We start from the raw sequence: 17,131 nt of genomic DNA on the forward strand, positions 1-17,131 counted from the left end.
AGAGTTGGAAGGGACCTACAGGGCCATCTAGTCCAATCCCGTAAGAACATAAGAGAAACCATGTAGGATCAGGCCAATTGCCCATCCAGTCCAACACTCTGTGTTACACAGTGGCCAAAAAAGCCAGGTGCCATCAGGAGGTCCATCAAGTGGGGCCAAGACACCAGAAGCCGTCACAGTTGCCCCCTCCAAGCACCAAGAACACAGAGCATCACTTGCCCCAGAGAGAGTTCCAACAATATACTGTGGCTAATAGCCACTGATGGACCTCTGCTCCATCTGTTTATCGAGTCCCCTCTTGAAGCTGTCTATGCTTGCAGCCGCCGCCACCTCCTGTGCCGGTGAATTCCACATGTGAATCACTCTTTCGGTGAAGAAGTACTTCCTTTTATCTGTTCTAACCCGACTGCTCAGCAATTTCATTGAATGTCCACAAGTTCTTGTATTGTGGGAAAGGGAGAAAACCCCTTGCACAAAGCAGGAACCCCACAAATGCCTCCCCCTAAATTCACAGGATCCGTATTGCTGTCAGATGGCCATCTAGCCTCTGTTTAAAAACCTCCAAGGAAGGAGAACCCACCACCTCCTGAGGAAGCATGTTCCACTGAGGAACCGCTCCAACGGTCAGGAAGTTCTTCCTAATGTTGAGCTGGAAACTCTTCTGATTTAATTTCAACCCACTGGTTCTGGTCTGACCTTCTGGGGCCACAGAAAACAACTCCACACCATCCTCTAGATGACAGCCCTTCAAGCACTTGAAGATGGTGATCCTATCACCTCTCAGCTGCCTCCTCTCCAGGCTAAACATGCTCAGCTTCTTCAACCTTTCTTCATAGGACTTGGTCTCCAAACCCCTCACCATCTTTGTCGCCCTCCTCTGGACCCGTTCCAGCTTGTCTATATCCTTCTTAAAATGTGGTGCCCAAAACTGAACACAATACTCCAGATGAGATCTTACCAGAGCAGAGCAAAGCGATACCATCACATCAAGTGATCTGGACACTATACTTCTGGACACTATACAGCCCAAAATTGCATTTGTCTTTTTAGCCACCGCATCACACTGTTGACTCATGTTCAGCGTACGGTCTGCTAAGACCCCCTAGATCTTTTTTCACACATACTACTGCCAAGACAACTCTCCCGCATCCTATAACCATGGATTGGATTTTTCCTACCTAAATGCAGAACTTTACATTTATCCCTGTTAAAATTCATTTTATTGGCTTTAGCTCGGTTTTCCAGCCTGGATCCTGTTTCTGTCTTCTACTGTATTTGCAACCCCTCCAGATTTAGTATCATCTGCAACTTTAATAAGCATTCCCTCTATTCCTTCATCCATATCATTGATAAAGATGTTGAACAAAATAAGCCCCAGGACAAATCCTTGAGGCACTCCACTTGTCGCTCCTCTCCAAGACAAAGCAATCAAGGCATGGAGAACCTTCTCTACAAAGGCAGCTAACAAGGAAGAAGAAATTGGATTTATACCCCACCTTTCACTTGGAGTCTCAAAGCGGCTTACAATCTCCTTCCCCCATCTCTGCCCACAATGCACACCCTGTGAGGTAGGTAAGGGCCGAGAGAGCCTCTCTAAGAACTGCTTTTAAGCGGAACAGCTCTGAGAACAGTGACCGGCCCAAAGTCACTCCAGCAGCTGCCCGCGGAGATCCTCCTTAACCACTACACCAATCAACACAAAGGACATGACTGAGGTGGAGAAAGTGGAAAGGAAACCCTCTCTCCTGATAGTGGCATTCAGGAGCAGCTAATGAAGTTGATGGATAACAGATTCAGAATGACAAAAGAAACCATTTCCTTAAGGAAATGCTTCTCTACTCAGAGAGTGATTAAAATGTGGAATTTGCTGCCGGGGTCACAGGAATGAACAGCTTTAAAAGAGGATTAGCCAGATTCATGGAGGAGAGGCCTATCAGTGGCTATCATAGTGACTGAGGGGAACCTCCTCTGAATACCAGCACCAGGAGGCAACATCAGGGAAGGCCTCAGCCTCTCTGCCCTGTTGTTGGCCCTCCAGAGGAACTGGTTGAGGCCTCTGTGTGAGGCAGGATGCTGAACTTGATGAACCCTCACTGGTCTGATCCAGCAGGGCTCTTCTGATGTTCTTATGAGGGGAAGGCCTCGGCCTCTCTGCCCTGTTCTTGGCTCTCCAGAGGAACTGGTTGAGGCCACTGTGTGAGACAGGAGGCTGAACTAGATGGACCCTCACTGGTCTGATCCAGCAGGGCTCTTCTGATGTTCTTATGAGGAGAAACTGCCCAGTTGTTGGCCCTCCAGAGGAACTGGTTAAGGCCACTGCGTGAGACAGGATGCTGGACTAGATGGACCACTGGTCTGATCCAGCAGGGCTCTTCTGATGTTCTTATGAGGAGAAACTGCCCAGTTGTTGGCCCTCCAGAGGAACTGGTTAAGGCCACTGTGTGAGACAGGAGGCTGGACTAGATGGACCCTCACTGATCTGATCCAGCAGGGCTCTTCTGATGTTCTTATGAGGGTAAGGCCTCAGCCTCTCTGCCCTGTTGTTGGCCCTCCAGAGGAACTGGTTGAGGCCACTAAGTGAGACAGGATGCTAGACTAGATGGACCCTCACTGGTCTGATCCAGCAGGGCTCTTCTGATGTTCTTATGAGGGGAAGGCCTCGGTCTCTCTGCCCTGTTGTGGGCCCTCCAGAGGAACTGCCTGAGGCCACTGTGTGAGGCAGGATGTTGGACTAGATGGACCCTCACTGGTCTGATCCAGCAGGGCTCTTCTGATGTTCGTATGAGGGGAAGGCCTCGGCCTCCATGCCCTGTTGCTGGCCCTCCAGAGGAACTGGTTGAGGCCACTAAGTGAGACAGGATGCTGGACTAGATGGACCCTCACTGGTCTGATCCAGCAGGGCTCTTCTGATGTTCTTATGAGGGGAAGGCCTCGGTCTCTCTGCCCTGTTGTTGGCCCTCCAGAGGAACTGGTTGAGGCCTCTGTGTGAGACAGGAGGCTGTGTCAGAAACACGTATGACAAATTTACAAAATCTATATTATATTGTGAAAAAGCATCCAGAATTCATTCCAAAGATGTAAATCCCATAGAGAGCATAAAGTCCCCAACAAAAATACAGTTCCCAAAAATACAGTTTCTCTGGAAGAATCCAAAAAGTCTATAAGGAGTACTACTACTCAGAAGTAAATTCCAAACTGAGTCCTTCCACTGATGTCTGCTTCCGAAGGAGAAAGTCTTGCCGGTGATTGCGTGAAGGCAAGACTTTCTCCTTCGGAAGCCGACATCAGCGGAAGGACTCTGTTTGGAATTTCTGAGTAGCAGCACTCCTTATAGACTTTTTGGAATCTTCCGGAGTCATCCTTGGGAACTGTGTTTTTGTTTGGGGACTTTATGCTCTCTATGGGATTTACATCTTTGGAATGAATTCTGGATGCTTTTGCACAATATAGATTTTTGTAAATTTGTCATAAGTGTTATGTGTTTCTGACACAGTTGTTTTTGAGATTTCCGCCTCCCTCCCATGGCGGCGGCAAGTAGAGGCTCCCATGGCTGCCGACACAGCCTAGGCAGGCAGGAACATAAGAATATAAGAGAAGTCATGTTGGATCAGGCCAACGGTCCATCCAGGCCAACACTCTGTGGCACACAGTAGCCAAAAAACCCAAGTGCTATCAGGAGGTCCACCAGTTGGGCCAGGACATTAGAAGCCCTCCCACTGTTCCCCCCCCTCCACACACCAAGAGTACAAAGCATCACTGCCTCAGAGTTCCATCTATACCCAGCAGCTAATAGCCACTGATGGACCTCTGCTCCATATTTTTATCCAATCCCCTCTTGAAGCTGTCTATGCTTGTAGCCACTACCACCTCCTGTGACAGTGAATTCCATAAGAGGCAGAGTGGTGGTGGGGAGGAGCCGAGAGGTCTGGCTGTTTGGCATGGGAGGGGGCAACATCAAGGGGAAGGCCTCTGCTCTTGGGCTTTCTGGAATGTCTGCTTGCCCCCCTGCATTTAACAGCCTCCTGGGGCAGATGGACCCTGCAACCTCCCAATCTCAGCCTGTCTCAGTCAGTCCCCGCACACCCCACTCGAACGTTCGTTCGCTGGTATTTCTTTCACCTGTTCCAAGCTCCGCCTTCTTCCCCCAGAATGCACTCTGCCATACACCGTGTCCCTCGCTGGACATCCTGTTCCGCCAGGAAGGGCAGCTGGGATTCCACTTTCGCTAAAGCGCTGAAGAGCTTCTGCATGTTTTGATGGCTTTCCTGCGTTTTAAAGTTCAAACAAACAGCAAAGGCAAGCAATTTCAGCTCTGACTGAAAACTGACACGCGAGGACACAAAAGCAGACAGAAATCAAGTTTCCGTCCCTCATAAAATTCAGTCCATCTGAAGGAACTGGTTCTTTTTTTTTGGCTTTACGGTGACATTTTACCAGGGATGGAATTCTAGCAGGCGCTCTATTACATATTAGGCCACACCCTTCCTGATGCAGCCAATCCTCCAAAAGCTTACAAGGCTCTTTTTTGTAAGCTCCAGGAGGACTAGCTACATCAGGAGGGTGTGGCCTAATATGCAAAGGAGCTCCTGCTAGAATTCCACCCCTGCATTTTACTAGTTTTGTATAAGATTTCTACCGTATACAACATACATTGGCATACATTTTAATACTATATCCTGTGGCTTAACATGGTTATCTAATTTTTGTTTTATCTTGTAGAGGAAATGTAATTTAAGATTTCTTTTTATGTAACTGAGCCGGATATTTTTGTATCACGATCGTATTTATATTTTTGTTTTACATTTAATAAAAATGGCAAAATGGGGGGGGGGGGGACCCTGGTTCTTTGGGTTTCAAGTTTCCAATAAAAATGCACATGTCCACAGGAACCTCTCAATGCTGCCATTCACCCTTTCACTCTCTTCCCACCCCGCTATGCAATTCAGCCAACCTTCCATATACTGGAATAAAAAATATTTATGCTTGAATCTCAAGGCAGCACAATTTTAAAAAGCCTTTATTCAGAGCAGTGTTCCCTCTAAGCGGAGTTAGTGTGAGCTGGCTCACAGTTTTTTAGCCTCCAGTTCACACGTTTTTGTCTTCGCTCAGGAAAAACGGCTCCAGAGCGAACTCACTTATGCAGTAGCTCAAAAGTAGTATTTTTGCTCACAAGACTCCACAGCTTAGAGCAACGGTGTCAAACTCATTTTGTTATGAGGGCCGAATTTGACATAAATGAGACCTTGTGGGGCCAAGCCGGGCCAGGCCTTGTGTGTACCTATTTATGATTAGGTAGCAAAGATATAAACTTTATAAAGGACACAGACAAACAATTAAACATTTTGTAAAAAAACTTAAAACCTGCTTTTAAAACATTAGCACTTGTTGGCCTTAAATGTGCTTTCTTTGCATCTCTCCCATGGGATCCAGGGGACTGGGCAAAGGAAGCTCTGGCTCCTTCCTTCCTTCCCCAGGGGACCAGGAGGGGGAGGAGCCTCAGCCAATAGAAGAGCAGTTTGGCTCAATAGCACTGCTGTGCAATTGAGAGAGCCTGGCAAAGCAAGCTCTCCCTCCCCCTCCTTCCTCTCAAGGGAGAAGCCTCAGCCAATGGAGAAAATAGAGGCTTTGTTCTGTAGCTCCTGTGCGATTGAGCAAGCCTGACAAAGCAAGGTGTTATGCAGAAGGAAACAAGAGAGAGGAAGAAAGAAGCCGATGACAGCCAGTCATTTTGGGGCCTGATAGGAGCCCTCTGGGGGCGGGGTGGACCCTGATTCGGCCCGTGGGCCACATGTTTGACATCCCTGGCTTAAATGGAGTATTGATCCAGAGTATCCTATTCTTCTGAAGCTGAACCGAACACACAAAACTGATATGAGGAATTATAACAGTCTTTTGGGGAATGATTGCTGACTGTAACCAATTGTTTAGGGATTAAAATGGAAATGAAAGCCATTTCGCTTGAAAGGAACGCAAAGGCTTGGTTTAGGTGAAAAGCAAAACCATGGCTCATTTTCAACTACGCTTCATTTATTGAAGCCTGTGCTGTTTGCAGATGGTCACTTTCACTCTCGCTAGAAAGTGAAGAAGCTAGGAAGAAGCAGACAAAAAGCCAACAGTGCGATAAAAGAGGAGATATTTATTGAATTAATAATCCCTCATTCTGCTAGAGCCACTGATGAAGCTGACACAAAAGGCACCGAGATTATTAATTCAATAAATCTCTGCTCTCTTGGATTCGGCCACCGGCCCGTTGCCTGCCTTTTTCTTGGTGACGGGCTCTTCTGTTGTTGTTTTTCTTCGTCGATACCGATCTCTCTATGGCCAGGGTGCACATGAATGCAGGACCTCGGAAAGTCCAGGATCCCCCGTGTTCACACAGCACATTTTGTAGGAAAAATAGGTGGTGGAGCTCATTAGCATATGCCGCCCCCTGCAGCGAAAAGCAATTTGACGCAAGAAAGGAGAGCCTCAGGTGAGCGAGGCCTGCTTGGGCTGGCTAGAGATCCTATTTAAAACTATAAGATCCTATAGCTATTTAAAACTATAAGATCCTATAGCTATTTAAAACTATAATCCTAGAAGCTCAGATAAAATACATACCACAAGTTAGGAAAGGCACAAACAGGCATAAGAAAAGGCCTGCGTGGTTAACAAACAAAGTAATGGAAGCTGTAAAAGGTAAGAAGGACTCCTTTAAGCGGTGGAAAACCAGTCCAAGTGAGATTAGTAAAAGGGAACACAGGCTGTGGCAAATCAAATGCAAGACTGTGATCAGGCAGGCAAAAAGGGACTATGAGGAGCATATTGCAAAAAACATAAAGACCAACAATAAAACTTTCTTCAAATATATTAGAAGTAGGAAACCAGCCAGGGAGGCAGTGGGGCCCTTGGATGACCATGGGGTAAAAGGATTACTGAAGGAGGATAGGGAAATAGCTGAGAAGCTAAATGAATTTTTTGCCTCCGTCTTCACTGTGGAAGATGAGAACTTTTTGCCCGCCCCAGAACCACTAATTTTGGAAGGGGTGTTGAAAGACCCGAGTCAGATTGAGGTGACAAAAGAGGAGGTCCTACAACTGATAGACAAATTAAAAACTAATAAGTCACCGGGTCCGGATGGCATACATCCGAGAGTTCTGAAAGAAAAACAGGTTACTCACCTGTAATTGATGATCTTCGAGTGGTCATCTGTGCAGTCACACACATGGGTTTTCCCGTCAGGACGAACCCTACCTCGGAGATTTTAAAAGCTAGCCTAGGCGTTATTTTTGGCGCGCACTCCCTTTCGCTCTGGGGAGCAGGCATCCACTGCGCATGCCTGGAGCGAGAGGGAGGCGCCCCACCCACTCAGTTTCTTTCCCCGCCGCTGACATAGTAGATGAGCGGTAGTATAGGACCAGTAGCCAGCAGCGGGGACGGCTGGGCGGGCGTGTGTGACTGCACAGATGACCACTCGAAGATCATCAATTACAGGTGAGTAACCTGTTTATCTTCTTCGTGGTCTCTGTGCAGTCCCACACATGGGTGACTGATAAGCTGACCTGCAAGGTGGTGGGTGCTGGCACTAGAGTTGGAGAAAAGAATAACACAAAGGTTAGTGCAACACAGTCAGCACATAACAGGCTATAAGGCAAGCAATTACTCACCAAGCCGAGACCGCCTCCTTAGTCAAAGATGGAGCGGAGCACTGCCTGTCCGAAGGATGCATCTCGCCTAGCATGAACGTCCAAAGCGTAGTGCGTGGCGAAGGTCGAAGGGGAAGACCAGGCGGCAGCGGCGCAAATGTCCTCCATGGATACACCCCTGGCAAGGGCAGATGACGTTGACAAAGCTCTTGTGGAATGAGCTCGTATGGCAGATGGGACTGGTTGCTTTGCGAGTTTGTAGCACAGCTCTATAGCAGCAACCAACCATTTTGACAGTCTCTGTGTAGATATCTTTTTGCCCTTATTAAGGCGGCCGTAGGCCACAAAAAGTCTGGAGTCCGTACGGAACGATGCTGTTCTATCTATATAGTAAGCGAGTGCTCTTCTAACATCTAGACAGTGTAGAGCTTCTTGCCCCTTGTCCGTAGGACGTTGGAAAAAGGCAGGTAAGGTTGTGATTCTGTGTAAATGAAATGCGGAAACTACCTTGGGTAAGAAGGCAGGGTCTGGCCGCAACACCACCCTATCGTGGTGAAAAATGGTGTAAGGTGAGTCTGCTCTGAACGCACAAATATCACTTGCTCTCTTAGCAGAGGTGAGTGCGACTAATAGTGCCGTTTTCCATGAGAGAAGGTGAAGCGGTATCGTAGCCATAGGTTCGAAAGGCGGTTTTACTAGTTGGCTTAGCACTAGCGATAAACTCCAGCTAGGATACATTTGCCGCAATGGTGGGTGCAAATGTAAGATTCCTTTTAAGAAGGCTTTCGCAGCAGGGTGTGAAAAGACAGTCCGACCCTGTACATGCGGGTGAAAAGCTGAGATTGCTGCAAAGTGCACCTTTAAAGATGAGTACGTAAGGCCCTTTTCTGACAAATGCAGTGTATATGCCAAGATTTGAGGTATGGAAGCCGATAAAGGTCTGAAGTTATGCTTGGTAGCATAGATGGAAAATCTTTTCCATTTCATGGAGTATGACTTTCTCGTTGATGGTTTCCTCGCATTTAAGAGAACATGTCTTACTCCTTCAGGAAAGTCTGAGAACATATCCTCCAAGCCGTTAAGCGAAGCCTGTTCGGGTCGTGATGGAGAACCCTGCCGTTCTGCTGAGACAGGAGGTTCTGTGCTGGAGGAAAGTGATGGTAAGTATTTTTCGACAGAAAGAGGAGGGTTGTGAACCATGGTTGGCGTGGCCACCATGGCGTCACTAAAATGCAATCTGTGTTGTCTAGTTGAATTTTCTGTATGCATCGTGTTATCAGTGGGAAGGGTGGGAAGAGGAAGTGTAGTGGACCGGTCCATGTCTGTATGAAGGCATCCCCTGCAGACTGTTGTGAGGGCGGACCTCTCATAAAAAAGATAGCACACTGTGCATTGTCTGGTGCAGCAAACGCATCTATTGAGGGGGTTCCGAATTTCCGGAATACTGGCAGAAGATATGACCTGTGGAGGGACCACTCGTGGTCGTTGATGAGATATCTGCTCAGCCTGTCCGCTTGAGCATTCTGGACGCCAGGAAGATGTACCGCAGTGAGATGGATCTGGTGAGCAATACTCCAGTGCCAAAGGTGCATTGCTCTTTTGCAAAGACGGGTGGAAGCAGTCCCTCCTTGCCTGTTTATATAAAAAACTGTCGCCACATTGTCTGAGGCAATTTGTACATGCCGGCCTTGAAGAGATGGGAGAAACGATTTTAAAGCTCTGTGAACAGCTAGAAGCTCTAAACAATTGATGTGGAGCGACTGTTCGTACGGTGTCCATTGCCCCTGGACAGTGAGTATGTCGAGATGGGCTCCCCAGCCCCACCTCGAGGCATCTGTTGTAACTACTGCTGATGGGCTTGGCCTTAAAAATGGCATTCCTGCAAGCAGGTGAGCTCGTACTGTCCACCATTCGAGTGAGGGGAGGATGTGGTTTGGAACAGTGAGGATGGTTCTTTGAGACTGGCGTTGGGGCCGAAACGCACGGACGAACCAGATTTGCAGGGTTCGCATGCGTAGTCTCGCGTGTGTTAAAACTGCAGTCGTCGCTGCCATAAGTCCTAACATGCGCTGAATGCTGAAGGCCGTTTGTTTGGGTTGTTGTATTATTTGTGTGGCCAGTGTCTGAATGGAAGATATCCTGTCTACAGGAAGGTATGCCTTGTGGTCCGTGGTGCACAAGCGAGCCCCTATAAAATGGATGTCTTGAGTTGGGGTCAGGTGTGACTTTTGATGATTGACCTGGAGGCCCAGTTCTGCTAAGAGCGCAAGTGTCATAGAAATGTCCTTCATCAACTGTGCCTTTGAAGCTCCCACGAGGAGCCAATCGTCTATGTATGGGTAGGTTGCAATTCCGCGTTGTCTGAGGTATGCCGCAATTACCGCCATACATTTCGTGAATGTCCGTGGTGCTGTGGAGAGTCCGAAGGGTAGGGCTCGGAACTGGTAGTGGTTGTTGCCCACGGCGAAACGCAGAAACTTTCTGTGGCATTGGTGTATTGTCAGGTGGAAGTATGCGTCCTGTAAATCTACCAGTGCCATCCAAGAGTTTCGGGGGATTAAGGGCAGAATCGATTGTAAGGTGATCATTCTGAATTTTCTGTGACGGATGAATTTGTTTAGGGCTCTTAGATCCAGAATCGGACGCTGTCCCCCATCCCTTTTGGGAACTAGAAAGTACCGGGAATAAAATCCGGTCCGATGGTACTGGTCTGGGACAGGCTCTATAGCCGCTTTGGCAGTTAAGATGTCTATTTCTTCCTGAAGGGAAGGGGATGGTGGAGTTGAGACAAAATGATGTTTTGTTGGTGGTGTTTGAAACTCTATCGAGTAGCCTCTCAAAATGATGTTTAAAACCCATTTGTCCGTGGTTATTTGTTGCCAGTTCTCGTGAAATGGAAGAAGTCTGGAAATGTGTTGAACTGGTAAAGGTAGGAAGTCAAAGAGACTGCTTTGATGAAGACGCAGCCTTTTTAGGTGGTTGTGGTCTCTGCTGTCTCTGGTTAAAAGATTGCTTCGAAGGAGGAGCCTTACGTTTCCAGTATTCAGATTGTCGAGGAGATCTGGAACGTTTAAACGGCGTTGGTTTCCATGGTCTGGGCTTATAGCTCTGCTGTTGTTGTTGTTGCGCTACTCCGAGCCTTTTTGCTCGTTTGCGGCTGTCGTCCACGGTGGTCAATATATCGTCTGTCGTTGCATTAAAGAGACCTTGGCCGTCGAAGGGAAGGTCTTCGATTTTAAACTTAAGATCAGGCTGCAACGAAGAGGACCGAAGCCAAGCGTGTCGTCTTAGGGCAATTGAGGCAGCCATCGCCTTTGAAGTGCACCCCACAGAGTGGCGGATAGTATTTATCTGTTGCTTTGAAACCCTGTTGAGCTCCTGTAGCAGCTTGCAGGCTTGTTTCTGGGAAGGTTCAGGTAGGGCAGAGACGAGCGTATTTAGTTGGGAGGAGATATTGTGGGTATACGCGGCGAAGTATGCTAAATAATTGTTGATTTTGGCATTTGCCGTAGAAATTGAATACATTTTCCTTCCCAGGGTGTCTAATTTCCTGCCTTCCTTCTCAGGAGGTACAGGGTGACGAGTCTGTTTCGATTTAGAAGAAGAATGAACTATCAGAGAGTTCGGGGCTGGATGGCTAAATAGAAATTTCGACTCCATTGCTTGGATCCTGTAAAGAGATTCAATTCGTTTTGAAGTCGGGGGAATAGATGCTGGGTTGTCCCAAGCTTCTTTGATGGCCTCTAGGTGTACCGGTAACATCGGCAGAAAGGACCCAGCAGGTAAATCTGAGTGCACCAAGTCGTGTACCACGTCTGTTACCTTGGGTGCATCTGAGGTGAGGGTAACGTTAAGTGCAGAGGCCATGTTGGCAATCAAGTCCAAGTATGTCTTTGCCCCTTCGGAAGGTGACAAATCCGCGGGCTTGGCGATATCCGAGGCAGGGGATCCAGGGGACATCGATTGTATCGAGTCCGATGATTGTGCGTCGGATTCGGCATCCGAGTCAGGTTCGGGTGCTGGTGGGTCCGGTCTGGTTGGAGTCGTGCTTTTAGGTCTGGTTGGACTCGTGCCTTTAAGCTTAGAAGTCGAAGTGGAAGGAGTCGGAGATGGCTGTTTTGTTAGTTGCTTACTCCGTTGGACAGGAGTCACTTCCTTGGATTGGTTCCTGTGGTAATCGGTACGGTACCGAGAATGGTGGTAGCCGCAACAAGCATGGGAATCCATTGATGGAGACCTCGAAGCGTAGTGGCGTCGTCTCGGGGACATAGATGGAGACCGAGACCTCGGGTTGTAGCGATAGCGGTCCCTCCCCCTACTAGGGGATCTCTCCGGGAAACGCGTACGATGGTACCGATGTCTCTCGATGCTGGGAGACCTGGCTGGGAACCGATGGGTATCAAAGTACCTGTAAGCGTCATGTCTGTATTGGATGGGATTCGACATATCGCGAAACGATCTAGGGTTGATGTGCTGTTGAGTCCACTGCAACGGGTCTCGGATCTTCTCCAGCGGAGGGTCTGGTATGGATCCTTGTAGAGAAGGGGATCGGGACGGAATCGGAATAACCTCTTCCGTCTGTTGATGCGGTGATTCCGTAATCGGAGTGGTCACTTCCTGGGTATCGGTTCCAGGTGTGGAGGGCTCACATTGTCTGTCAGGCTCGTGGGCTGTTTGTTGTTCCGAAGATTTGTTCGAGTCGGTAGGTTTTCTCGAGTCCTTCGGGTCGGTAGATTTTTTCGGGTCCTTCGGATCGGTAGGTTTCCTCGAATCCTTCTGGCCCTTCGGATCGGAGTGCTTGTGCTTCTTAGTGTGCTTCCCACTTTTCGTTTTAGTAGACGCGGCCGTTAGCTCTGACGTTCTCGCGCCGTCGCCGACTTTCGCGGCATCGCCGGGCTTATGCTTGCTGGGAACAATGGCCACTGAAGCTGCCGACCGTGCGCCGTCTCCTTGGGGAGTCAGGAGGGGAGGCGACTTACTCACAGAAGAAGATTGAGACATTTCAGGGTGAAGCACAGACTCCATAAGATGGCTTCTTAGTCTAGCGGCTCTGTTTTTGCGCGCCTGTTTGCCGAATTGAAGGCAATGCGCACAGGCGTCCACTTTATGGGTTTCTCCCAAGCAGAATAGGCAAAGCGAATGTCCGTCTGAGGTAGGGATTTTCGCCCTACAACGCGAACACCTTTTAAAGGTTATTTTACTGTCTCTTCCTTCCATACGCCCGGGGTGGGGGTGGGGGAAGGGAGGTCTGAGGTAAAAGCGGGGAAGATATTTATGCTTTTTTTTTTTTTTTTTTAGAGAGTATAAGAATATAAGAAAAAATAGCGAGGGAAATAGAATGAAGAGGAAAAGTGAAGAAAAACGGAGGCTAGACGTTTGAGGTAAACGAGGAGCGCAGCGAGGTAAGACTATCCCGGGCGGCGGTTGGAAAGAAACTGAGTGGGTGGGGCGCCTCCCTCTCGCTCCAGGCATGCGCAGTGGATGCCTGCTCCCCAGAGCGAAAGGGAGTGCGCGCCAAAAATAACGCCTAGGCTAGCTTTTAAAATCTCCGAGTTAGGGTTCGTCCTGACGGGAAAACCCATGTGTGGGACTGCACAGAGACCACGAAGAAGATCTCAAAGTTGAACTTGTGGATCTTCTAACAAAAATCTGTAATCTTTCATTGAAATCTGCCTCCGTTCCTGAGGACTGGAAGGTAGCAAATGTCACCCCCATCTTTAAAAAAGGTTCCAGAGGAGACCCGGGAAATTACAGGCCAGTCAGTCTGACTTCAATACCGGGAAAGTTGGTAGAAACCATTATCAAGGACAGAATGAGTAGGCACATTGATGAACACGGGTTATTGAGGAAGACTCAGCATGGGTTCTGCAAGGGAAGATCTTGCCTCACTAACCTGTTACATTTCTTTGAGGGGGTGAACAAACATGTGGACAAAGGAGACCCGATAGATGTTGTTTACCTTGACTTCCAGAAAGCTTTTGATAAAGTTCCTCATCAAAGGCTCCTTAGAAAGCTTGAGAGTCATGGAGTAAAAGGACAGGTCCTCTTGTGGATGAAAAACTGGCTGAGTAATAGGAAGCAGAGAGTGAGTATAAATGGGCAGTCTTCGCAGTGGAGGACGGTAAGCAGTGGGGTGCCGCAGGGCTCGGTACTGGGTCCCATGCTCTTTAACTTGTTCATAAATGATTTAGAGTTGGGAGTGAGCAGTGAAGTGGCCAAGTTTGCGGATGACACTAAATTGTTCAGGGTGGTGAGAACCAGAGAGGATTGTGAGGAACTCCAAAGGGATCTGTTGAGGCTGGGTGAGTGGGCGTCAACGTGGCAGATGCGGTTCAATGCGGCCAAGTGCAAAGTAATGCACATTGGGGCCAAGAATCCCAGCTACAAATACAAGTTGATGGGGTGTGAACTGGCAGAGACTGACCAAGAGAGAGATCTTGGGGTCGTGGTAGATAACTCACTGAAAATGTCAAGACAGTGTGCGTTTGCAATAAAAAAGGCCAACGCCATGCTGGGAGTTATTAGGAAGGGAATTGAAAACAAATCAGCCAGTATCATAATGACCCTGTATAAATCGATGGTGCGGTCTCATTTGGAGTACTGTGTGCAGTTCTGGTCGCCGCACCTCAAAAAGGATATTATAGCATTGGAGAAGGTCCAGAGAAGGGCAACTAGAATGATTAAAGGGCTGGAACACTTTCCCTATGAAGAAAGGTTGAAACACTTGGGACTCTTTAGCTTGGAGAAACGTAGACTGCGGGGTGACATGATAGAGGTTTACAAGATAATTCATGGGATGGAGAAAGTAGAGAAAGAAGTACTTTTCTCCCTTTCTCACAATACAAGAACTCGTGGGCATTCGATGAAATTGCTGAGCAGACAGGTTAAAACGGATAAAAGGAAGTACTTCTTCACCCAAAGGAATTCACTGCTACAGGAGGTGGTGGCGGCCACAAGTATGGCCACCTTCAATAGGGGTTTAGATAGAAATATGGAGCACAGGTCCATCGGTGGCTATTAGCCACAGTGTATGTGTGTATATAAAATTTTTTGCCACTGTGTGACACAGAGTGTTGGACTTGATGGACCGTTGGCCTGATCCAACATGGCTTCTCTTATGTTCTTATCCAGCCGGCCCAAGCAGGCCTCACTCACCTGGGGCTCTCCTGGGTCCCCCCCCCCAGTCAAAAGGCCAGCAAGCCACCCAAAATCACATAAGAAGTGGAGAAAAGGTGGCACGGACATCTCCACAGGTTAATGAGGGCTGCTAGGGGTGTGGTAAAGCTCCTGGTGGCTGATTGGCTGCCTGCTCTCATATGAACATATGAAGCTGCCTTCTACTGAATCAGACCCTGGGTCCATCAAAGTCAGTATTGTCTTCTCAGACTGGCAGCGGCTCTCCAGGGTCTCAAGCTGAGGTTTTTCACACCTATTTGCCTGGACCCTTTTTTGGAGATGCCGGGGATTGAACCTGGGACCTTCTGCTTCTCAAGCAGATGCTCTACCACTGAGCCACCGTCCCTCTCCTAATCCAGGGATTGTTATGCAGCTGCACCTCCTATTCAATGCACAAGGTTGGTGGGGAGAAGGAGGGGGAATCCTCAGAAAGGTTCAGGATCTGTGCTCCTGTGAGCTCCTGCTGAATTCAAGGCCTGGCTAAGACTAATTGAGGTCAATGAATCCAAGTGTGGTTTCAGATCCTGATTTGACAGGCCTTTAAACCAGAGGCCGGATCTGACATAAATGAGAACTTGTCGGGCCGGGCCATGTGCGTCATAAACTGTAATGCTAGGAAGCGGAGATATAAACTTTATAAAGAGCACAAACACAATTAAAGATGCTTTTTTTTAAAACTTAAAATAAAACCTACTTAAAAGATGAGCACTCTTGCAATATTTTATTTAACGGTCTCTGATAAATGACACCTCTTGCTCCGAGTTATTGCATCAAAATCTAGAGACAACTGTGCTGTAACAAGCTGTAATGTCTGTGGCGTAATGTGCTGTAATGTCTGTGCTGTAATAAGCTGTTCAGGTGCGCGTAAGTTGCCAACCTACTTTTACTTTATTGACACTCATTACAGAAATCTCACGGCCAGTGCTTGGAGCCTAAGACCCAGGGGGAAACATGAAATGGCTGGGCAATGCGAGCTTTTGTACATAAGCTGCTTCACGTGCTGGTCAGCCAATGGAGAAAATAGAGGCTTTGCTCTGTAGCTCCTGTGCAATCGAGCAAGCCTGGCAAAGCAAGCTGTGAGGCAGAAGGAAGCAAGAGAGAGGGAGAAGGAAGCAGAGGGCAGTGAGTTGCTCTGGGACCTGACAGGAGCCTTCCGGGGGCCTGATCTGGCCCTTGGACCGCACGTTTGAGACACCTGCTCTATGATCTATGGCCTGATGACCTCTGCCATTCATGTTTGCTTCTATTTTGACCTCTATATAAGCGTATGTCCCTACAGTGGACTGCAGTTGCCGATGGTGCGAAGATAAAGCTGCCCGCTGAGCTTTGCCGTCCCGTGCCTTGAAGGAACGCAAACTCTAGCAGGAATAGGGAAAATGAAGCAGTTGGGAGGGGGGAGAACAGGTTGGACGCCAATCACACCCCCTGCCCACCACCAACCTCGGTAAGGTGAATTGCCCAGAAGAACGGAGTCTGTGGCACTGTGTCAGTCACCAGGAGCGCCGCTTCTCCGCAGGTCCGGGAAATGGTGAGCAGCCAACCCAGGTCCTTGAAGCAGTCCCGCAGCATCAGCACCAAGGAGGAAGATCTGGAAAGCAGCCCAGGCAGAGCGAAGAACAACTGAGGCTGCCCCCGCACACAAATGAGCTTTGGAAGTGACACGGGCCAAACTGACCTATATCACTCTAAGGGAGTAGAAGTGTTATCTCATTGAATGGGATGCCTCTCTTTGTCTTAACCTGAGAGCTGCCCTCTGACCCCTTCTCTCTCTCTGCGCTCTTTGTTCTTCCCATTCTGCACATGGCTTTTCATGGAGTCATGGGCCTCTACTCCACCCTCCACTTAAGAGTCTCAGAGAGACTTATGCTCTCCTTCCCTTCCTCTCCCTGTGACAGACACCCTCTGAGGCAGGTGGCGCGGAGAGAGCTCTGAGGGAGCGGTGAATGACTCAAGGTCACCCAGCCGGCTGCATGTGGAGGAGGAGTGGGGAATCAGCCTCGGTTCTCCAGATTAGAGTCCGCTGCTCTTAACCGCTACACCAAATAGGCTCTCAGCCAAGGGTCTCCTGGATCCTAGTCCAACATTCTAATCATGACACCACACGCCTCTTTTGGGGACATCTGAACAATCCTCTTATAGCCTGTTTTGGAACATCTGAATGCTGCCACCATGACTGGCCAACATATGCTCCTTTTTTTTGCTTACCTCATTTCTACAGGAATCGCATAAATGTTCTTCTTCGTTGAGGGTGGCACAGACTGGACGCTGGGGTTTGGAACGAGGTCTGCGGGAAGACGGAAGGGCTAAAACAACATCTGCTTAGCAAGTGG

General features: G+C 48.5%; 1 protein-coding gene across 1 annotated transcript in view; it reads right to left on the reverse strand.

Annotated features, from left to right (window-relative positions):
• The window catches only part of TDRD10 (tudor domain containing 10), a 66,748-nt gene that overhangs the window by 9,692 nt on the left and 39,925 nt on the right, over nt 1-17,131 (reverse strand). The window contains exons 7-9 of the mRNA XM_060255450.1: nt 17,007-17,085; nt 16,242-16,389; nt 4,120-4,265 (exon numbers count right to left, since the gene is read on the reverse strand). Coding sequence (XP_060111433.1) covers nt 4,120-4,265; nt 16,242-16,389; nt 17,007-17,085 — 373 coding nt within the window. The remainder of the gene's footprint in view (nt 1-4,119; nt 4,266-16,241; nt 16,390-17,006; nt 17,086-17,131) is intronic.

Source organism: Heteronotia binoei, chromosome 1, assembly GCF_032191835.1.
Source record: "Heteronotia binoei isolate CCM8104 ecotype False Entrance Well chromosome 1, APGP_CSIRO_Hbin_v1, whole genome shotgun sequence".
In the NCBI taxonomy this organism is placed as follows: domain Eukaryota; kingdom Metazoa; phylum Chordata; class Lepidosauria; order Squamata; family Gekkonidae; genus Heteronotia; species Heteronotia binoei.